This window comes from Saccoglossus kowalevskii, chromosome 5 (genome assembly GCF_978046115.1).
Source record: "Saccoglossus kowalevskii chromosome 5, keSacKowa6.1, whole genome shotgun sequence".
Lineage (NCBI taxonomy): Eukaryota > Metazoa > Hemichordata > Enteropneusta > Harrimaniidae > Saccoglossus > Saccoglossus kowalevskii.
Window position 1 is genome coordinate 34,381,664 of NC_140645.1, and position 19,599 is coordinate 34,401,262.

Below are 19,599 nucleotides of genomic sequence, written 5' to 3' on the forward strand. Positions count from 1 at the left end.
CGAGACGGTACGCCACGTAATGACCTCCACATCGATACTCCAGTTGTACTGTCTTTGTGCATACTTTAAGGCATTCTCGTAATAACCTTATACATGTAGTATACTCAGATACAGTTCGCTCAGTTTTAAATTGTTTAGAAAAGGAACATCCAGTGTAGTTTGAGATGCATTGAAACATGTATTGACTGGTCCCACTAGATTGGCCAAGCTTTGGCACTTTTTTGATACGAGATACATGTATAAAGGATATTTTTACTCTGTTGCTACCTCTAGATATGCAGTTAAAGGGCGGTGGTCGTCGCATTGCATATGCGACATTTGTGTTGATAAACAATGATTTTACCACAATCCAATACGCTCTTCTAATAGAAATGACAAGTATGAGGTTTGACCTGCGCGCTACTTGCACTAATTACAACCGATGACTCCTTCGATACCTTCCAATCACCAAAAAATTACCTAATTAAAGCTTGGAAACATCTCAGTTTGTACTTGACAATCTGCACAACAGTCAGTCGCCATCTTTGTTTATACAAGACCCATGTATCTCGCGTATGCCATACTCTCCCATTGTGTACCTGTATCCGAGTATACTTGTGCGTGATTTTAACAAATATTTTCTGAGTTCTTAATTGAATAGTTATATTTTTAAGCAAGCCTGGGTGATTTTATATTCTAAGCATTCTAGAAAGACTAATAAACTTCACATTTTAACACTAATATTTATTAAATATCTAAAATATGGACGCATTACAAGTTAATAAAACTAAAACTACCATAGGGAGGCAGCAGTCTTCTAAAACACTTTTGAAATGTCAAGCCTCAAGTAGTGTACACCGTTAATGTGTTTTTTTGTGTTTTATTTATACATAAGACTGTTGTAAAAAATATTTATTAAAGAATTAGTTTGATTTTTACTATAAATACATTTACTGTGAATAAAAAATGTACTTGACAATAGTTATATATTATTTTAGAAGAATCACTCAATAGTATACTGCTTTTCTATAAACAGAAAAAGTAGCTTTGGCAAAAGTATACATTTTTTGTAGCTTAGGCTGGTCGTGCCCTTTTTTTGAAAAAAACAAAAATGTGGCAATAAAAAAAAAAAAGGAGAATTGCAAAAAAACTAAACAAAAAACTACTTTTATCAATTGCAATGCATCCTCAATTCCTTAATAGTGGTGTAACAGGGTTAAACCAATCTGAAACTACTGTATTTGCATAATATGCAGTTCGTACCATTTTTTCAGATAAACTTTTAGGTGATATCCTGCATTCAGTTGGCATTTGAAAGATTTGGCCCCTAAAGACTCCACCTTGATTTCCAGATAATCACTTGGCTTGTTTTCCACACACCAGGTCATATGATATGCAAATTTGAAGCAATTGAAGATTTTTAAGGAGCACAAGCAGTTTTTTTGTTGTTGTTGTTGATCATTTGTGTTTTACAAATGCCATGGTAATTGATATTTCATTATTGCATTTATTCAATTAGAAACGAACAACATTTTAGGTTGGTATATTTCTAATGGTAGCTGAAATTCAGGGGGGGGGGGTTTATGATACACTCCTTTTGGCTTATATACCGGTAATCAATTTAATACCATTAGTAAGTTCATTATTTGGTCGTGGGGGACAAACGAAATTTTCGCTCACAAAAAAAAAAAAATTGCAATAATTTTTCAGCAATAAATTTGCGGTAACTTTTCCCATGAAATGTAGTATGCATTCATGTATACAACAGATATTGCAACATTATGGTGTCATTAACTGTTGCAGGAAATTAAAATATTTACAATTATTATACATCGGACACCATAAACAATAGATTTTACCCATTCATAAAAAGCTGAACGAACATGTTCGAAAGTGGTATAGACGATTTTTAAATGACTTCCTTATTTGGAAATCTTGCATCATTTTTCTTTCACATTTGAACACTTAGTGTATTTTAAATGCAGAAGTGATGGAAATAGAATCCAGTCACTGAACACCAATATTCACACAGCAAGAAATGGTCATTGCTATTTCAAGCTGTTATCTTCCATTTAATTATTACTACAAGTAGGGAAAAGATGTATAATAAAGTACCGCGAAGTATGCACAAAGGCAGTTATTGTTATGCATTGACCTTCACTACACGTCTGTCGACATACCTAGTCACTATACTGCCATCATGCATACTTTGCGATATTCTCATAAAAATCTCACATTACATGCAGGGAGACATAAAAGGCAACTGTCTTCATGCCAAAGAATATTAACCTTGTGCTCTTCAAAAAATTTTCTCCATACTATTCCTATTTGCCAAGACAATTTTGTCTTTAAAATGGGTGGCCTCTGAAAATAAAGCTCTGTACATGTATTCCACATGGACATTTAGAATAGGGATTGCTAGTTACCAAAGTGTCATTTTGGGTTTATTTATGAGATTCCTAATAATATTTTTTCAGCAGTGTTTGCTAGTATAGTAAGTGAATCAGACTGTTTGCTGCTATTTTGTACACATGGTGTACTGTCCTTTGATTCACTGCTATCAGAATTTACATCTCCTGAATACACATATTGAACATTATGTTGCCCAACATCACTGGAAACATCTGTATTTTCAGGTTCTATATTTGAGCTGATGTGATGTACATGTTGATCACTGTTCTCAACACGATTCTCATTTTCTTGGATCATCACACACTGGTACTGAGGTTGGCCTTCATGCAGTAATGACAAATGTGGGTTATGTTGGATATTACTACCAGTATGTTGCAATTGATTATGTTGAGCACCACCATGCTGTGTTGGATTATGTTGAGCATCACCTAGTTGCATCATACTATGTTCAACATTACTAAGTGATGTTAGATTATGTTCAACATTATGATGTTGTGGTAGACTATGTTCGATTTTACGTCGTTTTGGAGGATTATGTTCAACATGTTCATGTTGTATTCTTTGTTCAAACATGGGATCATTTCCATCACTACTCTGTTGGTATGAACCGTGTCCAATGTTTTGTGTATTGTACTGTTCTTCTCTCATCTGGCTACTACTATGGGCAGACTGGACCTCATTCTGTTCAATATATGTCTGAACAATACTACGAAGACCAGATGCATCAATGGGATGTTGCATCATCATCGGATCATGTGTATGTTCATCATGTTCCATTCTTCGATGTTGCACATTATCATCATGTCCAGCTGTAGCTATACTGTGGGACTGGGTAAGATTCTGCATTGATGCTGCCACATTGCTACTAGGGTCATCTGTTGGTGTTTCACTGTGGTGAACATGTTCATTATGCTGCTGATTAATGTTCTGTTCACTATGTTGCACATGAATCATGTTACCACTATCACTGCTGTTCCCACTTTGTTCATGTTCTACCATAGTTTGTTCTTCCTGTCTGCTACCATGGCTAGATTGTTGTTTCTCATTTATTAACTGTTCTGTTAGCTCTACACTCTCGTATCTGACTGTCTGCAGACGGTAAAATCCATCATCATGCAGTTTATACCTGCAAAGAAAAATATATGTTTTTAAATCTAGTTTCTTACACACAAAACCAAACAAAAATAATATATAATTTTTCATAATTTAACGGGTCATTTATTTCTTTTGAATGAGTATAGGATATTTTTGGAAACAAATGCAAATATCACTTTTTATTTGTATGTTTCCGTTGCTAGATGTACATGCATGATAACAAATCATATTTTAATGATTTAGTATACGACAAATTCATTATGGGTTTATATTTACTTCTATTGGAAATGAGTTTCTAACAGAACAATTTCTTTTTGTTTTATCAATAACAACTATTTCATGTATCATGCAGGTTTTGAGCTAACCCCATATTTTGCTTACCAGACCTCCAATAACACAGAGGGACCCCCATTTTAATGCAAAGAGGGGCCAATTTGTAATAAAAATACACATCATACTGCCAGCAAAATTCCTCTTCATTTTCTCATTGGGACCCCCCTCTGCACAATTCCTAGTAGCATGTACAATTCTAAATATTTAAGTGAATACTTTGTTTCCATCAATCACATTCAAACCAATCAGGAGTATTCAGAAATAAATTGTAGCAAAGTATGAGTTCATTTTGTCTTACCTGAACCGTGGATGTCCAGATGGCCATTTAAATTTGTGTTTCTTCTTGAGATGTTTTGTGAGTAGACTTCCTCTGGAGAAGCTATTATCACAAATGTGACAAAGGTACCGAGCTTCTTCATTCTGTAACAAGATGTAAAATAAACTGGGAATAAATCTGTCACTTAATGCCAAGACATTTATAATTTTGTTTGTGACAAATTTATGGGCATCATATGGGACCCAGTTGTTGTTTTTGTCAGTTTGTTAAATCACTGATTACAATTCCTAGACATGTTATTTCAAGCATTACCGGTACAAGAATTGCTACCGAATCATCAATGTCCAGTTTATGATAACTTGGTTTACAGTATCGTCAATTGAACAATATTAAATAATAAATTCATATTATATCTTTAATAGATGTTTGTTAGCTTGTCAAGCTGAGAACTGATACTCACATGATGTACCTTCTTGTAGTGCAATCGAAGAGATTGAATAGCTTTAGTTTTGTAAGAACAGTCATTGACTTGACATTTCAACATAAGTGCTGCATTATGACTATCAATATGACGTCTCAAATCATAGGCAGATTTACAGCTACACAATAAAAGAAGAATTACATGAGATTATTATGGGAATACCATAAAGAACAAACAAAGGCAGTTTGACAGTCATATCAATTGATATCTTATAGCGGAGAGGTTAATACGACCATTGCACTACCTTCGTTTGATAATCTTAACAACTCCACTAAGTTTCTCTTTGAATTATATCAAATTTACAACATATAGTCATATACAATTAAATTATGCACAGTTAAAAGGTAAACTGACTATTCTGTTCTGTTCTAAATTAACAAAAATGCAAATTCATGGAATATGCATTTAAAATATTCTTTAAATCTAAGTTGCACTCTCAGTATTGAGGTGATCATGTAATACATGGTAGAAAATACAACATTGATTTGGTTTGGAGTTTTTGATTGTTGAGATATAGCATAATAGCATTTAAAACAAATGCAATTACAAACATTTTTTTTTTTAACTTCATCATAAATTGCTTACATTTCAGAATTTTCAATGCTTAAACAGACAAAGCTGGGTTAAGACTTTCAAGTGAACCGAGTGTTCATATCAGAAAATATAAAAATTAATTTCTCATAGAATCCCCTTATGAAGTTTTTCTTTAGATCAAACTTGCCTGTATTCACAGAGATCACATCGGTGTAACTTTTCATCCAAATGTCGGTATCTGATGTGTTTATTCAGTGCTGATGGTGCTGGACATGTCATATCACAGAATGGACATTTATAATGATTTACTGAAATATATAAGAAAGAAAATTCAGTTTAGAGGACAATATAGTGAGTACACCACAGGTGAACACTGCAATGTAGTGAGTACGCCACAGGTGAAGACTGCAATGTAGTGAGTACGCCACAGGTGAAGACTGCAATGTAGTGAGTACCCCACAGGTGAAGACTGCAATGTAGTGAGTACGCCACAGGTGAAGACTGCAATGTAGTGAGTACGCCACAGGTGAAGACTGCAATGTAGTGAGTACGCCACAGGTGAACACTGCAATGTAGTGAGTACACCACAGGTGAACACTGCAATGTAGTGAGTACGCCACAGGTGAACACTGCAATGTAGTGAGTACGCCACAGGTGAACACTGCAATGTAGTGAGTACGCCACAGGTGAACACTGCAATGTAGTGAGTACACCACAGGTGAACACTGCAATGTAGTGAGTACACCACAGGTGAACACTGCAATGTAGTGAGTACACCACAGGTGAACACTGCAATGTAGGGAGTACACCACAGGTGAACACTGCAATGTAGTGAGTACACCACAGGTGAACACAGCAATGTAGTGAGTACACCACAGGTGAACACAGCAATGTAGTGAGTACACCACAGGTGAACACTGCAATGTAGTGAGTACACCACAGGTGAACACTGCAATGTAGTGAGTACACCACAGGTGAACACTGCAATGTAGTGAGTACACCACAGGTGAACACTGCAATGTAGTGAGTACGCCACAGGTGAACACTGCAATGTAGTGAGTACGCCACAGGTGAACACTGCAATGTAGTGAGTACGCCACAGGTGAACACTGCAATGTAGTGAGTACGTCACAGGTGAACACTGCAATGTAGTGAGTACACCACAGGTGAACACTGCAATGTAGTGAGTACACCACAGGTGAACACTGCAATGTAGTGAGTACACCACAGGTGAACACTGCAATGTAGTGAGTACACCACAGGTGAACACTGCAATGTAGTGAGTACACCACAGGTGAACACTGCAATGTAGTGAGTACACCACAGGTGAACACTGCAATGTAGTGAGTACACCACAGGTGAACACTGCAATGTAGTGAGTACACCACAGGTGAACACTGCAATGTAGTGAGTACACCACAGGTGAACACTGCAATGTAGTGAGTACACCACAGGTGAACACTGCAATGGTGTTTAGGGGCCTAAAGATGTACTAAAGATGGTTACTCACCATGATGTCTCATGTGGTCCCTGAGTAGTCTCTCAGTAGAAAAAGTCTTGGAACAATGTGAACATTGGAATCTCTGCACTGCAATAAAGATAATTATCAATATATAGGTGTAATTTTTGCTTACACTTAACAGTAATAAAAAATATTATTTTGGTCTAAAGATTTTTTGTTCATGAAATATATTTGAGACATTGAATGCTACAGTTGTCACTAGTGAATTGCAAGAGGTAAAACTTACATTCAACTGCTAACTGCCTGTCTAAGTGGTCTACATATTTAGTACGATTATAAAATAAACCACCACAAACACAACAACCATACATCTTCTCCTGAGTGTGGCTCTTTAGATGTTCCTTTAATTTGTATTTATTTTTACAGTTGGTATGGCAACCTAGGAGAAAAAAAAGTATCAAGTAAAGCTTAAAAATCAAATATACAATATGTAGTTATTCATGTGAATGGGGTGTTAGTTCAAGCACTGCAGTGCATATGAAAATTCAATATAAACACCATGTTTACAAAGCACATGGGACCAGTATAGAACAAAATACAATGCAATGCAATAACTGCCCCTAAATACTGTAAAAAATATTTGTCCATTACTACACATGTAAACTACTTTTATTTTGCATACAACAAAGTTAGAGAGTTGTATGAATTTTTAAATTTAAATAATGTCACATTACATCCTGTATTACCACTTTAGTGTTTATGCAAGGTAGCAAATGAATGAATATAATAAGATGCAAAGATATAATGTGTTATCCACAACCAAATAACTACAAATAGGGGAAGATGTACAACAAAAAGGTTATATGCATATACATGTAACTCGCCTCCTCATAATCTGCATACCACACTGCATATAACTCACCTCCCCCATCTGCATACCACACTACATATAACTCACCTCCCTATCTGCATATCACACTGCATATAACTCACCTCCCTATCTGCATACCACACTGCATATAACCAGTGTTCGAAATTAACGTTGGTCCGTCGGCCTCATGCCAACAGTGGGTGTAAAGGGCCTAGAGCTGTGAAAAACCATCAGTCCTTGTGACCGACCATAAATTTACATTTAAAAAAAAACGTTCCATTATTTAGTATGATTGTAAGACCAAATATATAATAAATATCGATAGTAACTCCAGAATTGTTTCAAAATTGCGTTTTCTTGCACGTTTGATCAACAAATGGCATCACTCATCGACCTGGGCATACGAGTCTTAATTCAAGCTTGCCGAATGATCGCGAAATGCGCCGAACGTGGGAACTGTAACAAACGATCTGATTGGTTGTAGGCCGATCAAGCCTCCGATTCAAACCAATAGAATTCGCGCATACATTTTATGTTCCGCCATCTTTGATTTCCATCAAACACGCTGAAAACTACACAAACAGCAAGAATACGAACGGTCTAGGCGTGAACCAAGCACATTCCAAATTAGCTGGCAGGCGGAGTTCAAAGACTGGTTACTTTTTGATAACAACGACAAGGTGATGTATTGCCGGCCTTGTCGAGGATCGTGCAGCAGAATTGATCCTTGTAGAAGCTGAGGCTGACGCCAATGATTGTGAACACGATGCAAAATGCATGTCAGATTCAGAGTCGGCCAGTGATCATGATAGTGTTTTTTCTGAAGATTTTGATGAGTTTAGTGACGATGAAAGAAATGATGATGACCTCTTTGAGGCTGCAGATAATATATCTGATCAATTAGTAAATAAAAGTTTTGCAATTGCAAGCTTGTATTATCCGTTTAGTCTTTGTTTGTTAAATATCAGGGCCTACAGTTAGCTAGAAGGACCTACAGTTTCAATTTGACATAGGTCCTTCGGGCCTTTTATGATTTTCAGTTAATTTCGAACACTGCATATAACTCACCTCCCTATCTGCATACCACACTGCATATAACTCACCTCCCTATCTGCATACCACACTACATAACTCACCTCCTCATCTGCATACCACACTACATAACTCACCTCCCTATCTGCATACCACACTGCATATAACTCACCTCCCTATCTGCATACCACACTACATATAACTCACCTCCCCATCTGCATACCACACCTTCTGAATTATCTGACAACACAATAGGCTCAGATGTCATCGCGTGCATCTCAACATGCCTGTAAAAATACTCTGGATTATCCACATGGTACTGAAAAACAAGTACATAAATTATACAATTTGAATATCATATTTCCTTTATACTCAAAGCACATTTCCAAATGAATAACATACAGACCAAAAAATGAATTAGAGGCACATTTAAACTTAATTCTTAAAATGCAACTTATTTGGCCTCCAGACAAACCTCTGTAATATGTGCATGCGACACTGGTAGAGCAAAGTACATGCACATATTGGTTCAGAATTCTGACGATAACATTGCTACAAATGAAAATATATTGGTTGAAGAGTATTACCATTGGTAGACAGTCTTTCACTGCTGTGCTACTGTGACTTTGTCACACAGGTGTAAGAGAAAGTTCTAGTGAGAAATTTGTGGGGAGAGAGACTGGGTTATCTCATGTATGTTACGGGGTCTAAAAACTAACTCTGCAATGCGATTGCGCGACTCGTCGAATGTCGATTATTGCACTCTGCATGAGGATCGCAGTGTCACTCTGCGAAGAGCCCGATTCCCATTGGTTGGTCGAAAAGCGTGAATCCCAATGGTCGATGGCCGTAATATTACTTCTGATTTACAGTGTAAGGGTTCACTGCATACCTTATAAAAAATTAAGTTTTAAATGGTAAAAATGGAATGGTAAAAAAAGTGTGTAAACACTATGTACCGGTGACATGTCGCACTGTTCAGTGATCGGCAAGCACATGGAAGACAAATTGTGGGACCAAACAAATGACACATGGTTTACGGTGATTAGACACATCACACCGCTGGCTAGAAAAGTTAAATAGTGTAACATGCACATTGGTGTTGACTGCCCATTTACGGTGTAACATTATCGCCATCTTGGAGTCGTAAGGCTTCATCCCGACGACTATGCTCATTAGCATAGGCGGCAGCTTCAAAGCGAGTGGAACGGGAAGTGCTTTTCACGCGTTCTGCAACGAATGTTGTACATCAGCTTTGAGTTTGTTGAGTGCATCAAGGAAAATAATTTGCATGCAGTGAAAAAAAAATCATTCACGATGTGCAACCTTGATTCATCAACCCAGCTTTTCGAAATTTCGGAAAGACCAGTGCTCAAACGCTAACACTACTACCATTTCGTTAATATTTGCATAATGTTTATAACATGTATATGTATACTACCAGTAATACTCTGTTGTTGGCGTTTTATTTTCTAAGTCTATATTCTATTTTAATAACACAATCTTACTAATGCAATGACGATGAAAAGAAAGAAAGCAAAGACGCCAATGACAGACGAGGCAAAGAAAAATCTGCAACTCAGGGTCATATTTACTAATTTAAACTTACCTGCAGCCTGTTGTGATTCCGATGAAAAATTACAGGACTTTCGCGTTCCTCCCTCGTTTACGCAATTTATATTTATTTTTCAAGAATTTTTCATTGGAATCGCAACAGATAGCAAGCACGTCTAGGTCATATTATGACCAACCTCATGACGACTAGGCTGAAATATTCGCATCAACGCGAAAGAGTTTCAACTACTTAACCGATGACGACACTGTTACGCGAGACCGTTGAGGGCCGGTGATCAGGTGAGGAAGTGAGTACAGGAAATCTGTTGCTCGTCGACATCGGCCAAATAAACAAAGCCATCGTTTCCATTTACACAGAGAGCGTGGACCCATCTAATTTTCAGTTGACACTGCCGTTTTATTTTTCTATCTTCAGCAGTAGTTTCAATCCATTCACACAGCTTTACGTTTTTTTTTCTCTCTTAATATTTTTAATAAAACGATATTGATTGCCTAGAAACAGTTTGACCCACTACACGCTTTATTTGGGAGTTCAAAGTGATAAATATAGTAGTTCAAAGTGATGAATATAGTCATAACAATACTTGCTAATGACAAAAAAAGAACGTAACATCATGGTGTGAAACGTACTTGGCGCACTACTTGCTTTAAAGCTATCGCCTATGCTAATGAGCATAGTTGCAGATGAAGCCTTACAACTTCAAGATGGCATTAATGTTACCAGCTCCCTGATGTTACACCGGAATAAGGCAGCCAACACCAACGTGCATGTGTTTTGTAACCCCTTTCATCCCCTCCGGAGGATGTTATATATGTTAATAAATAAATGTTAAATGCTTCTGATTACCGAACAGTGCGGCATGTCGTCAGTAAATACTTGTTTACCGTAGTTCGCGAGCAGTCGGCAAAATAACCATTTAAAACTGAACATTTATAAAGGCATGTGGTGTACCCTTACATCAATCAACCATTGGGATTCGCGTTTTTCGACCAACCAACCAATGGGAATCGTGCACTTCGCAGAATGACACTGCGATCCTTTCGCAGAGTGCAATAATTGACATTCGACGAGTCGCACAATCGCATCGCAGAGTTAGTTTTTAGACCCCCATACATACCTCGATATCTTGATGAAAATCAACAATCCAGACATTTGCTGTGTTTTATTTTTGCTGGCAGTTGAATGTGCTGAATTAAAACCCAGTGAATATTCAAGTTTAAAATTAAGATGTATTATTTTCTTCATAATCCAGTGAAATCCAAGGAATATGTCGCAACATCAAATCTGCTAAAATTAAACTTGATTATGATTTCCCCTTTTGCATTTTGCAATGTTTATATTTACTATACCCAGCAACTTTGTGACCCCCAAAAAATAGTGATTATTTCCAAACCGGTTAAATGATTCAGATATATACAGCCCGCTGGAAGTTGTCATTTTACATACACAACTGAAACATTGCTAGTTATTCAGCGAGTATTACCATGATATTCCCCATTTACATTATTGACAGGCAGTTTACAACAACTTTAACTGTAGTTGATTACTATCGGTAGTCCACAATATGGACTGGTGCAGCCAACCACTAAGTTTCTCAGTGTGTTCTATACGCTTCAAACAAATACTGTTGAAGGCAACATCCACAAACTGGAACATAGCAATTGTAATATCACTATGTTTATTGTCCAAATTGCATTATGAGCTTAATGTAGATCTGATTGGACACACCCAAAAAACATACAATCAATTAAAAAACTGGACTGCCAAAGAAGTAACACTTTCCAGCAAATCTCAGAAGTATTGGAGCAGCAAAGTTGATTAACTTGCTCACTAATTTTCCAATGACTTTGGTTTTGAATATGAAGTTTTACAGAACTGTATGCAAATGTTTTTGTGTCGATCAAAGCTGACTTAGTCAATACAAACGTTGTCACGGAATTAATGAGCAAATTTGCTAATGTGCTGACCCAATACTTACTAAACTGAAAACAAGAAATCATGTAATAACTCACCATACACTGATGCCAGTCACATTGAAATCTTTCCGGTAAATCAGGTATAAGGTTTCTACTCTGCATATCTAACTGGCATGGATTGAGTTTACATCGCGTCTGTTCTTGCAGACCATACCATTTAAGTTTAGTATGATAAGCATGGAAGTATGTATGCTTAACTAAATCATTAGAGCTCCCTGAAGAGACATAGTCACAGTCTTTCCATTGACATTCCTGCGATGCTGAAAGAAGAATAACTATACAGTAATAAAGGGGTTTTACAGATAGTTACATTCTTGCATGAGTTCATGTTAGCCGTATATTAATCTGTTATTATAGCATAGCAAGTTCACTATGTTGACTACATGTATGTTCACTTATAGTGTAGAAACTCCTCACTACTTCTGGCAATGATTGAAAAACAGGATCAGACAGCTGTCTTTGTCAACAAATTAGAGAGTTGCACTGGAGAATGATCAGGGACATGATTTGTAATTAGTTGCTGACTTGAGAATGATTAGTTACACAAGTTTTGATTGGTTGCTGAATGAAGAATGATCAGTCACATGATTTGTAATTGGTTGCTGACTTGAGAATGATTAGTTACACAAGTTTTGATTGGTTGCTGAATGAAGAATGATCAGTCACATGATTTGTAATTGGTTGCTGACTTGAGAATGATTAGTTACACAAGTTTTGATTGGTTGCTGACTGGAGAATGATCAGGCACATGATTTGTAATTGGTTGCTGACTTGAGAATAATTAGTTACACAAGTTTTGATTGGTTGCTGACTGGAGAATGATCAAGCACAAGATTTGTAATTGGTTGCTGACTTGAAAATGATTAGTTACAGAAGTTGTGATTGGTTGCTGAATGAAGAATGATCAGGCACAAGATTTGTAATTGGTTTCTGACTTGAAAATGATTAGTTACAGAAGTTGTGATTGGTTGGTGACTGACGAATGATCAGTCACATGATTTATATTGGTTCATGATCCTAAGAATGCTGGACATTGTCAACCTGTAAGTCAACAATATTCTATCTGTATTTATTAGGGTACAATGCTTCTTTCAAATCTCATTGGGGCTATATACAGACAGTATTCTTGTTGTGTAATATTATACTTCATTTTTCAGTTTGACCATTACCATTCTATTGCAACCAAACTGCTCTAACTTCACAGTACAAATTTCGAGAATTTCTTGAGAGTGTGAAAAATCAAGAATTTTTGTAGCAGTGAAAATTTTGGGTCATATGACAGTAATTTTGGTAAAATTTTGTCTTTCATAAATGCCATAAATCATATACTAGCAGCAAAATTTAGACAGTTTACAGAATTCAAAAATATTTATCAACTGAAAGTGGTTTTGAATTGTATGTGAGACACAACCAGACAATTCATTTTTGTGTACTTTCCTACACAGGGGATATTTCAGTTATTTTCTGTGTGTGTGTGTGTGTGTGTGTGTGTGTATGTGTGTGTGTACTTGGATTGCTATATGTTGCAAGGACAAAATTACAGATACATATCAACTTTTGCAGACACACACACTTTCCGAGGACCTTTTTCATAGTCCTTGGTAAACATAAATTATATTAATTTGATTATTAAAACGTTTTGCGTAGCTTAGGTTTAGTAAAGGGGGACGGTATGGTACAGTTTATATTAATATTACTATAATTATACCATAGCTTCCCCCTTAATTAAACCTAAGCTTTGCAAACATTTTTATGTTCAGTCTCGGGATAATCAACTTAAACATTAAATAAAACGCAATTCTATATTGGAATGCGTTTTAATAGAGTTCATATCATAAGTATATTAAAAGCTAATTCAACTCTATTAAAAGTTAATCCAATGAAGTCCTCGGTACATATAGCAATACGTGTGTGGGTGCGTGCGTGTGTGTGTTTGTGTGTGTGTGTGTGTGTGTGTGTGTGATTGTATCACTGCATCATTGTATAATTGATCCAACCATTAAAAGATAACATTTCAAAGAAATTAGGATTAGGACTGTGATAGGATACAGTTTAAAGTAAAAAAAATAAGTGTTTCTGGTTTCTGCTAAAATATTTTAAAAAATAAAATAAGAAACAGCAATGAAGAAGAAAGGCATGTCATCACAGCATATTTTTGTTCACCAAATTCCACAATTACATGACTATAATCTGTCAGTATAAATCGGTAAACACCCTGCTTACAAAATTTTGCTTTCACATTCATAATATTCGCTATCTTCCTGCTGGCTTAACACATAACAATGACACTTTGTATGTTTTTATGGAAAATCAAAGATAGATAAAATTCAGTTGGTAGTAAAAATATTAATTAATGCCCAACTGTACTGTACTGTACCTCCCAGTCTTACCTTGACGTTCATTTCCCTCGTCATGTTGTGATGATAGAAACTCCTGTACATGAACTTTGACATGGCTGATAAAATTGTCAACGGAATCGGTAAATATATCTTTACATGTAGACCACTCACACTGTAAATACAACTCCCGATACTTCATTCCCTTTGGAGGCATACTAATTGCATGTAATTGTTTCTCTTAGTGCTGGAATACAAAATAGACAGAGTGTGAAAGATGTCAATTTTAAAGCGGGAGGGTCGTCACCTGTGCATGTGCGGGAATAGAGTCCCAAGTGACGATAACAACAAACGCTAATAATGCAAAGGCTCATGGGTAGACGCTTGTTTGTAAACAATTACGCGCAGGTGACGACTCTCCGCTTTAATGTGAAAGATATAGATCCCATGTGACATATAAAATTAATGTAAAATACTAATTTTTGATTTCATGAAAACTGAACAGATCTAACTAAGTGCTACTCTTCTTATCACAAACTTGATTGTAAACTTTAGAATCAGAGCCCAGTAATACCAAGAATTTGTAAGACCAGAATATGAAGATGAAGCTCTTGTATGAATTGAAAAAGTCGTGTGAATAGACCATTTTTCATTCGAGATCCCGCGTTATGCGTGAAATTGAAGGCAACAACAGGACAAAGGTCATAGCGTTGTAGTGACATCAAACATCGCGTGGGATTCGACAAACAAAGTACATGTATTTTGGGGGATATTTCCACACTTAATGTGCTGTACACATTGATGGTCAATTCAAAATCATAAGAGAAATCTACACTTCTAGAATCTTAATGAAAATTAGTGAGTCTGTGAAAGAACTGGTTCATCTTAGAATGTTGGTAGTATCTGTGCTTATTCACAAAGGGTGTAATACATTTTGTGTTTTTGAATGTGGTGATATTCTTGTTTATTATTTGTTTATTCAATCACACACCCACTGCATTCTATTATTCTATTGATTTGAACTATATTCAATTGATGGAATAGGATCACTTACAAACATTTGCTTCTTGTTAATTTTTATATTTATTTTTTAAGCAAAGAAATGGATTATTGAAATAGACAATGCATTGATTTTACAGTGGTCACATTTCCTAGTTTTGATTTGTTTTAAAATGTTTACATTACAATTTTTCAACTTCATTGATGTACATAACCAAAATAGAAATGTAATATTTTCTTTACGGTGTCAATAAAGCACTATTCTATTCTATTATGCAGTAGTCACGTCATAACCAAATATTATTTGCATTAACAATCTGAAGATAAAGTTGAATACTTGTAAACCATTGTCATGTTATGACGTGGTCTGATGGACGAAAATCACAGATTTCCCGTGTTTGAGTGAATGACCTGACTGCCAAAGGCCACTTAATGACCTTTACTTCCGCGCCATGTGTCGATGTGAACTAAATGTTCAAATAAAGTCTACGTTTCTCGATTCAGATTGTCACTTTAGATTAATACAGACATACAGTGGGTTGCATTCGGTCGAGGGTTACAGTATTCAAACGATACCTACGTTCTAAACAAGTATAGTCTCGTCCAAGTTTCATATCAGTTCCGCCATTCATTTCGCACAAACGTGGTCGCGCCAGAAAAAAATATAAATTCAAGAAAAATATGTTGTACGACGCGGATTAACAATTCGACTATCCATAGGTCGACAACAAACTACCAACCTTCAAGGCGAATTCGTCTCAAACATACGATTCCAGCAGAACACTATTCCGAGTTGTCGTCTTTCCTTACTCTCGCTGTATGGGTCAACTTTGACCTCTGATCTACGGGGATGTAAACTGTGTCATGATTGGCTGTTTATCCACTGGCGGCAAAACGATTTAGCCAGCCAATACATCACAGTGTTTGTCAACATTTGTTAAATGTAACTATGACTTGATCAGTTAGGGCTGTATTTAAACATAAACGATCAATACCAGCTCGGGCATTTATTAATACGGAGTTCGTTACTAAGCCAATCAAATTAGTTTTTACATTTACAGTACGTGTATCATTAACAGGTTTGTTGGTGGCGCTCTTGCAGCGTAGCCGGCGTGTACGAGTATATAGTTTTTACGTACGAGTTGTAACACATATTAAACAATTTATCTCAACATTTTGTTTTTGTATTTTTAACACTTTATTGAGTTATCTTAATTTAACTTTATTACTCGGAGCCCAAAAAAGATTGTAATTTCTTTACGGTGACAATAAAGTGTTATTGTATTGTATTGCACATCCCTTCATTGTTTGCATTGTTTGTTCATACACAAACCGTGACATACTAGTAATTACGTAAATATGTAAAATTAAACAACACAGACAAGTGCCTTCAAAAGTTATAATTATAAAAAGTTCTACCAATCATGTACAATGTGAAATGTGGAGAAATTATATTGCGAAAAATTAATAGAACCAGTAAAATAAATCGTTATATTTAGCTTTGAATGACAAATATATCGATAAAGGAACATGATTCTGATGATTTAAAATAAGAAAATCTAGTTCTTGTAAGCAATTATGATAAAATCTATTTTTTCCTATATCATTTCACAAAATTAATTCCCCAAATTCTTGCCAGGTTTTTGACTATTAAGCTGTTTCCGAAGAGATAGAAACAGTACTCTTTACACATGACATGAAATGGACACCGTTTTGATGAGCTGTTCGTATAGTGTCATGAATTTGTTTTGCGTATCTGTTAACCGACTTATTTAGCTGATTATTAGCGAATTGCTGTGTTATGTCTGTCATCGTTTAGGCCTATTTGAAGTTTTGGACGGAACTTGGCTCAGTGATTCGGAACTAATTACCAGATAGCCGCCGCTATTCAGACTACTCATTCTGACAGTTTATATTCATAGTTATTAATGTAGTGAACGATTAATCAAAAGATATGACGTATTCAGTACTTAGTGTGATTGGCTTTATGATTGAAGGTTACGCCCTAGAGTCTTTTTACTGTTTTGTTATTGGTTAGAGTTTTGAAAGTGAATAAAGAGAGTTTTTTTTTTTTTTTTTTTTTTTTTTTTTTAGGTTTAACTATCTTTTATTCCATACAATAGAAATTCTTTACAGCACAATGTCAACATACAACAAATGTCACAGCTAGTATAACCCATACAAAATAGACCCTGAATACCCATTAACAATTGAAGTCTTCCCACTTGTCCAGGAAAATGGACATTGTATGTCTTCTATTTGAAATTTCTAACTCTATCTTCTGCGTGTAACGTATGTCAGATTTTATGAGATTAAGGCATGGTAGTTCCTTTTTTAATTTACACGTATAGATATTTCTTTTAACAATTATAATTATATGGTTTAGTAGAGGGGAGAAGTCCTTGTCTCCTAATATAATCTGTTTTGCTGACAATGTTCTTGGGCATCCTAGTTTTGTTCCCCATAGATTAAAAATTGATGTCCAGAGGACTTTAATAGACTCGCATTCGACAAAAAGATGCACTAGGTTCTCGGTGGTACCATGACAAAATGAGCATAAATCTGACGATACTAATGGTGAATTCATATGGAATAACATTTCATTTGTGTACAGGATATTGTGGTTTAATTTCCACTGAAACTCCCGTAGTTTGCTGCATAGAGTTACCAAAAAAGGCATGGAATAATGAAATTCCCAATCCTTGTTATCCAGATTACACAAAGTATTAAGAAAGAGTTGACTTTTGGGTGTTGTAAAAACATGGGAGGTGAACAGCTTACGTAATTGCTTTTGGGTGGTATTTTCAAGTATAATTATTTGTTCACCGGTGACTAGACTAATAGGAGGCTCTGGACGTACACAAATTGCACGACTATTCCTCCAGTCTAATGGCAGTGCAGAGATAATGCCATACCACTGAAGTAGCTGAACATAATTGAGCCCTAGTGCCTGGAAATTAGCTCAATTTTTAATTTTACCAATTGTGTCAAATATATCTGCAATATAAATTATTCCTGCATTAAAAAACGCTCTGTAAAAGATACTTTTATTTTGAATGAGGATATTTTTGTTATTCCATATGATTTCATATTCATGCGAGATGTTTTTATTAGGCCGAACTTCACTCCACTGTTTTAGTAAAGTGTAATAGAATAATGGGAGTTTAACATTGAGTAAGTCAACAGAAAAATTACATTTAAAAATGAAATCTCCTCCCACATATTCCAGGTAATTGGTAAAAAATAATTTCCAAGGGTGAAATTTAGGAGATAGATATCGTTTTACCCACCCAACATTAATGGCTTTTTGCATTGCATGTATATCAATCATACCCAAACCTCCTTGGCCTATGTCACCTATCAGTGTGCTGCGTGCTACTCTATCGTGTCCTTGCCATATGAATGTATATATTTTAGTATTTATGAGTTTAATATCCCGTTGTAGAATTGTAATATGGTTGAAAATAAATAGTAATTTTGGAATAACAAAAGTTTTAATAATCTGAATTTTGCCAATAATTGTCAAACTACGTCTAGACCAGCATTGCAACACACTATTTAAGCACTTTATTGGTATATTTATGTTCATTTCATATGCTGCTCTAGCATCATAGGAAAAGAAGACACCCACAATTTTGATAGAATAAAGAGAGTTTGAGTTGGTCTTGGCAAGTACTCCTCGAAAGACGCAGTCCTGGAGAGTCGAGAGTCCAGTCCTGGAGAGCCTTGGGGCGAGCCTTGACGCAGTCTAAAAGAGTCTTGGGTCAGCCTTGCGATAGTCTTGGGAATTTTTCCCCAGGGCGCTGTGTCTTATAGAGTGCTCGATTGACCGACTAAGACGAGAGCTGAAACGTATTTCGTTGTGTGTGCCTTATTTGACTGTAAAGTATAAGTGACTTCCCCGATCCCGTACCTCAAGGGGACGAGATAGGGAGACGAGACGAGTTCCCCCCCCCCCGACAAGTGTGGAGAACCCCAGAGAGAAGAATTTTCCCCTGATAATAGCTTAATTTACAAATGTAGGTTTTCTTCGATTCTAGCTACAAAGAAGTAGCATTCACATTATGTTCGAGGCATTCTGAAATTTAATTCAACATTAACTATTTTGAAATCTTCTATCCGTTTTTTGAAGTTCCCATTATTCATACTGTAGCAATTCAAAATAGCTTTAGATAGTTTTGAACTTGTATGATTATCATACGCGTCTTCCCCACTAACATTGTAGTCACCAGGTAT

General features: G+C 36.0%; 1 protein-coding gene across 1 annotated transcript; it reads right to left on the reverse strand.

Annotated features, from left to right (window-relative positions):
* Nucleotides 1-702: 702 nt before the first annotated feature.
* On the reverse strand, nucleotides 703-16,195 carry LOC102800611 (histone H4 transcription factor-like). Its single transcript, XM_085499349.1, has 10 exons — nucleotides 16,104-16,195; nucleotides 14,419-14,611; nucleotides 12,065-12,288; nucleotides 8,684-8,795; nucleotides 6,860-7,012; nucleotides 6,622-6,699; nucleotides 5,299-5,419; nucleotides 4,557-4,695; nucleotides 4,118-4,239; nucleotides 703-3,517 (listed from the first exon to the last, which is right to left on the reverse strand). The coding sequence occupies exons 2-10, from the start codon at nucleotides 14,579-14,581 to the stop codon at nucleotides 2,428-2,430; spliced, it is 2,202 nt and encodes a 733-aa protein (XP_085355475.1). The 5' UTR covers nucleotides 14,582-14,611; nucleotides 16,104-16,195; the 3' UTR covers nucleotides 703-2,427.
* Between the last annotated feature and the right edge of the window lie 3,404 nt (nucleotides 16,196-19,599).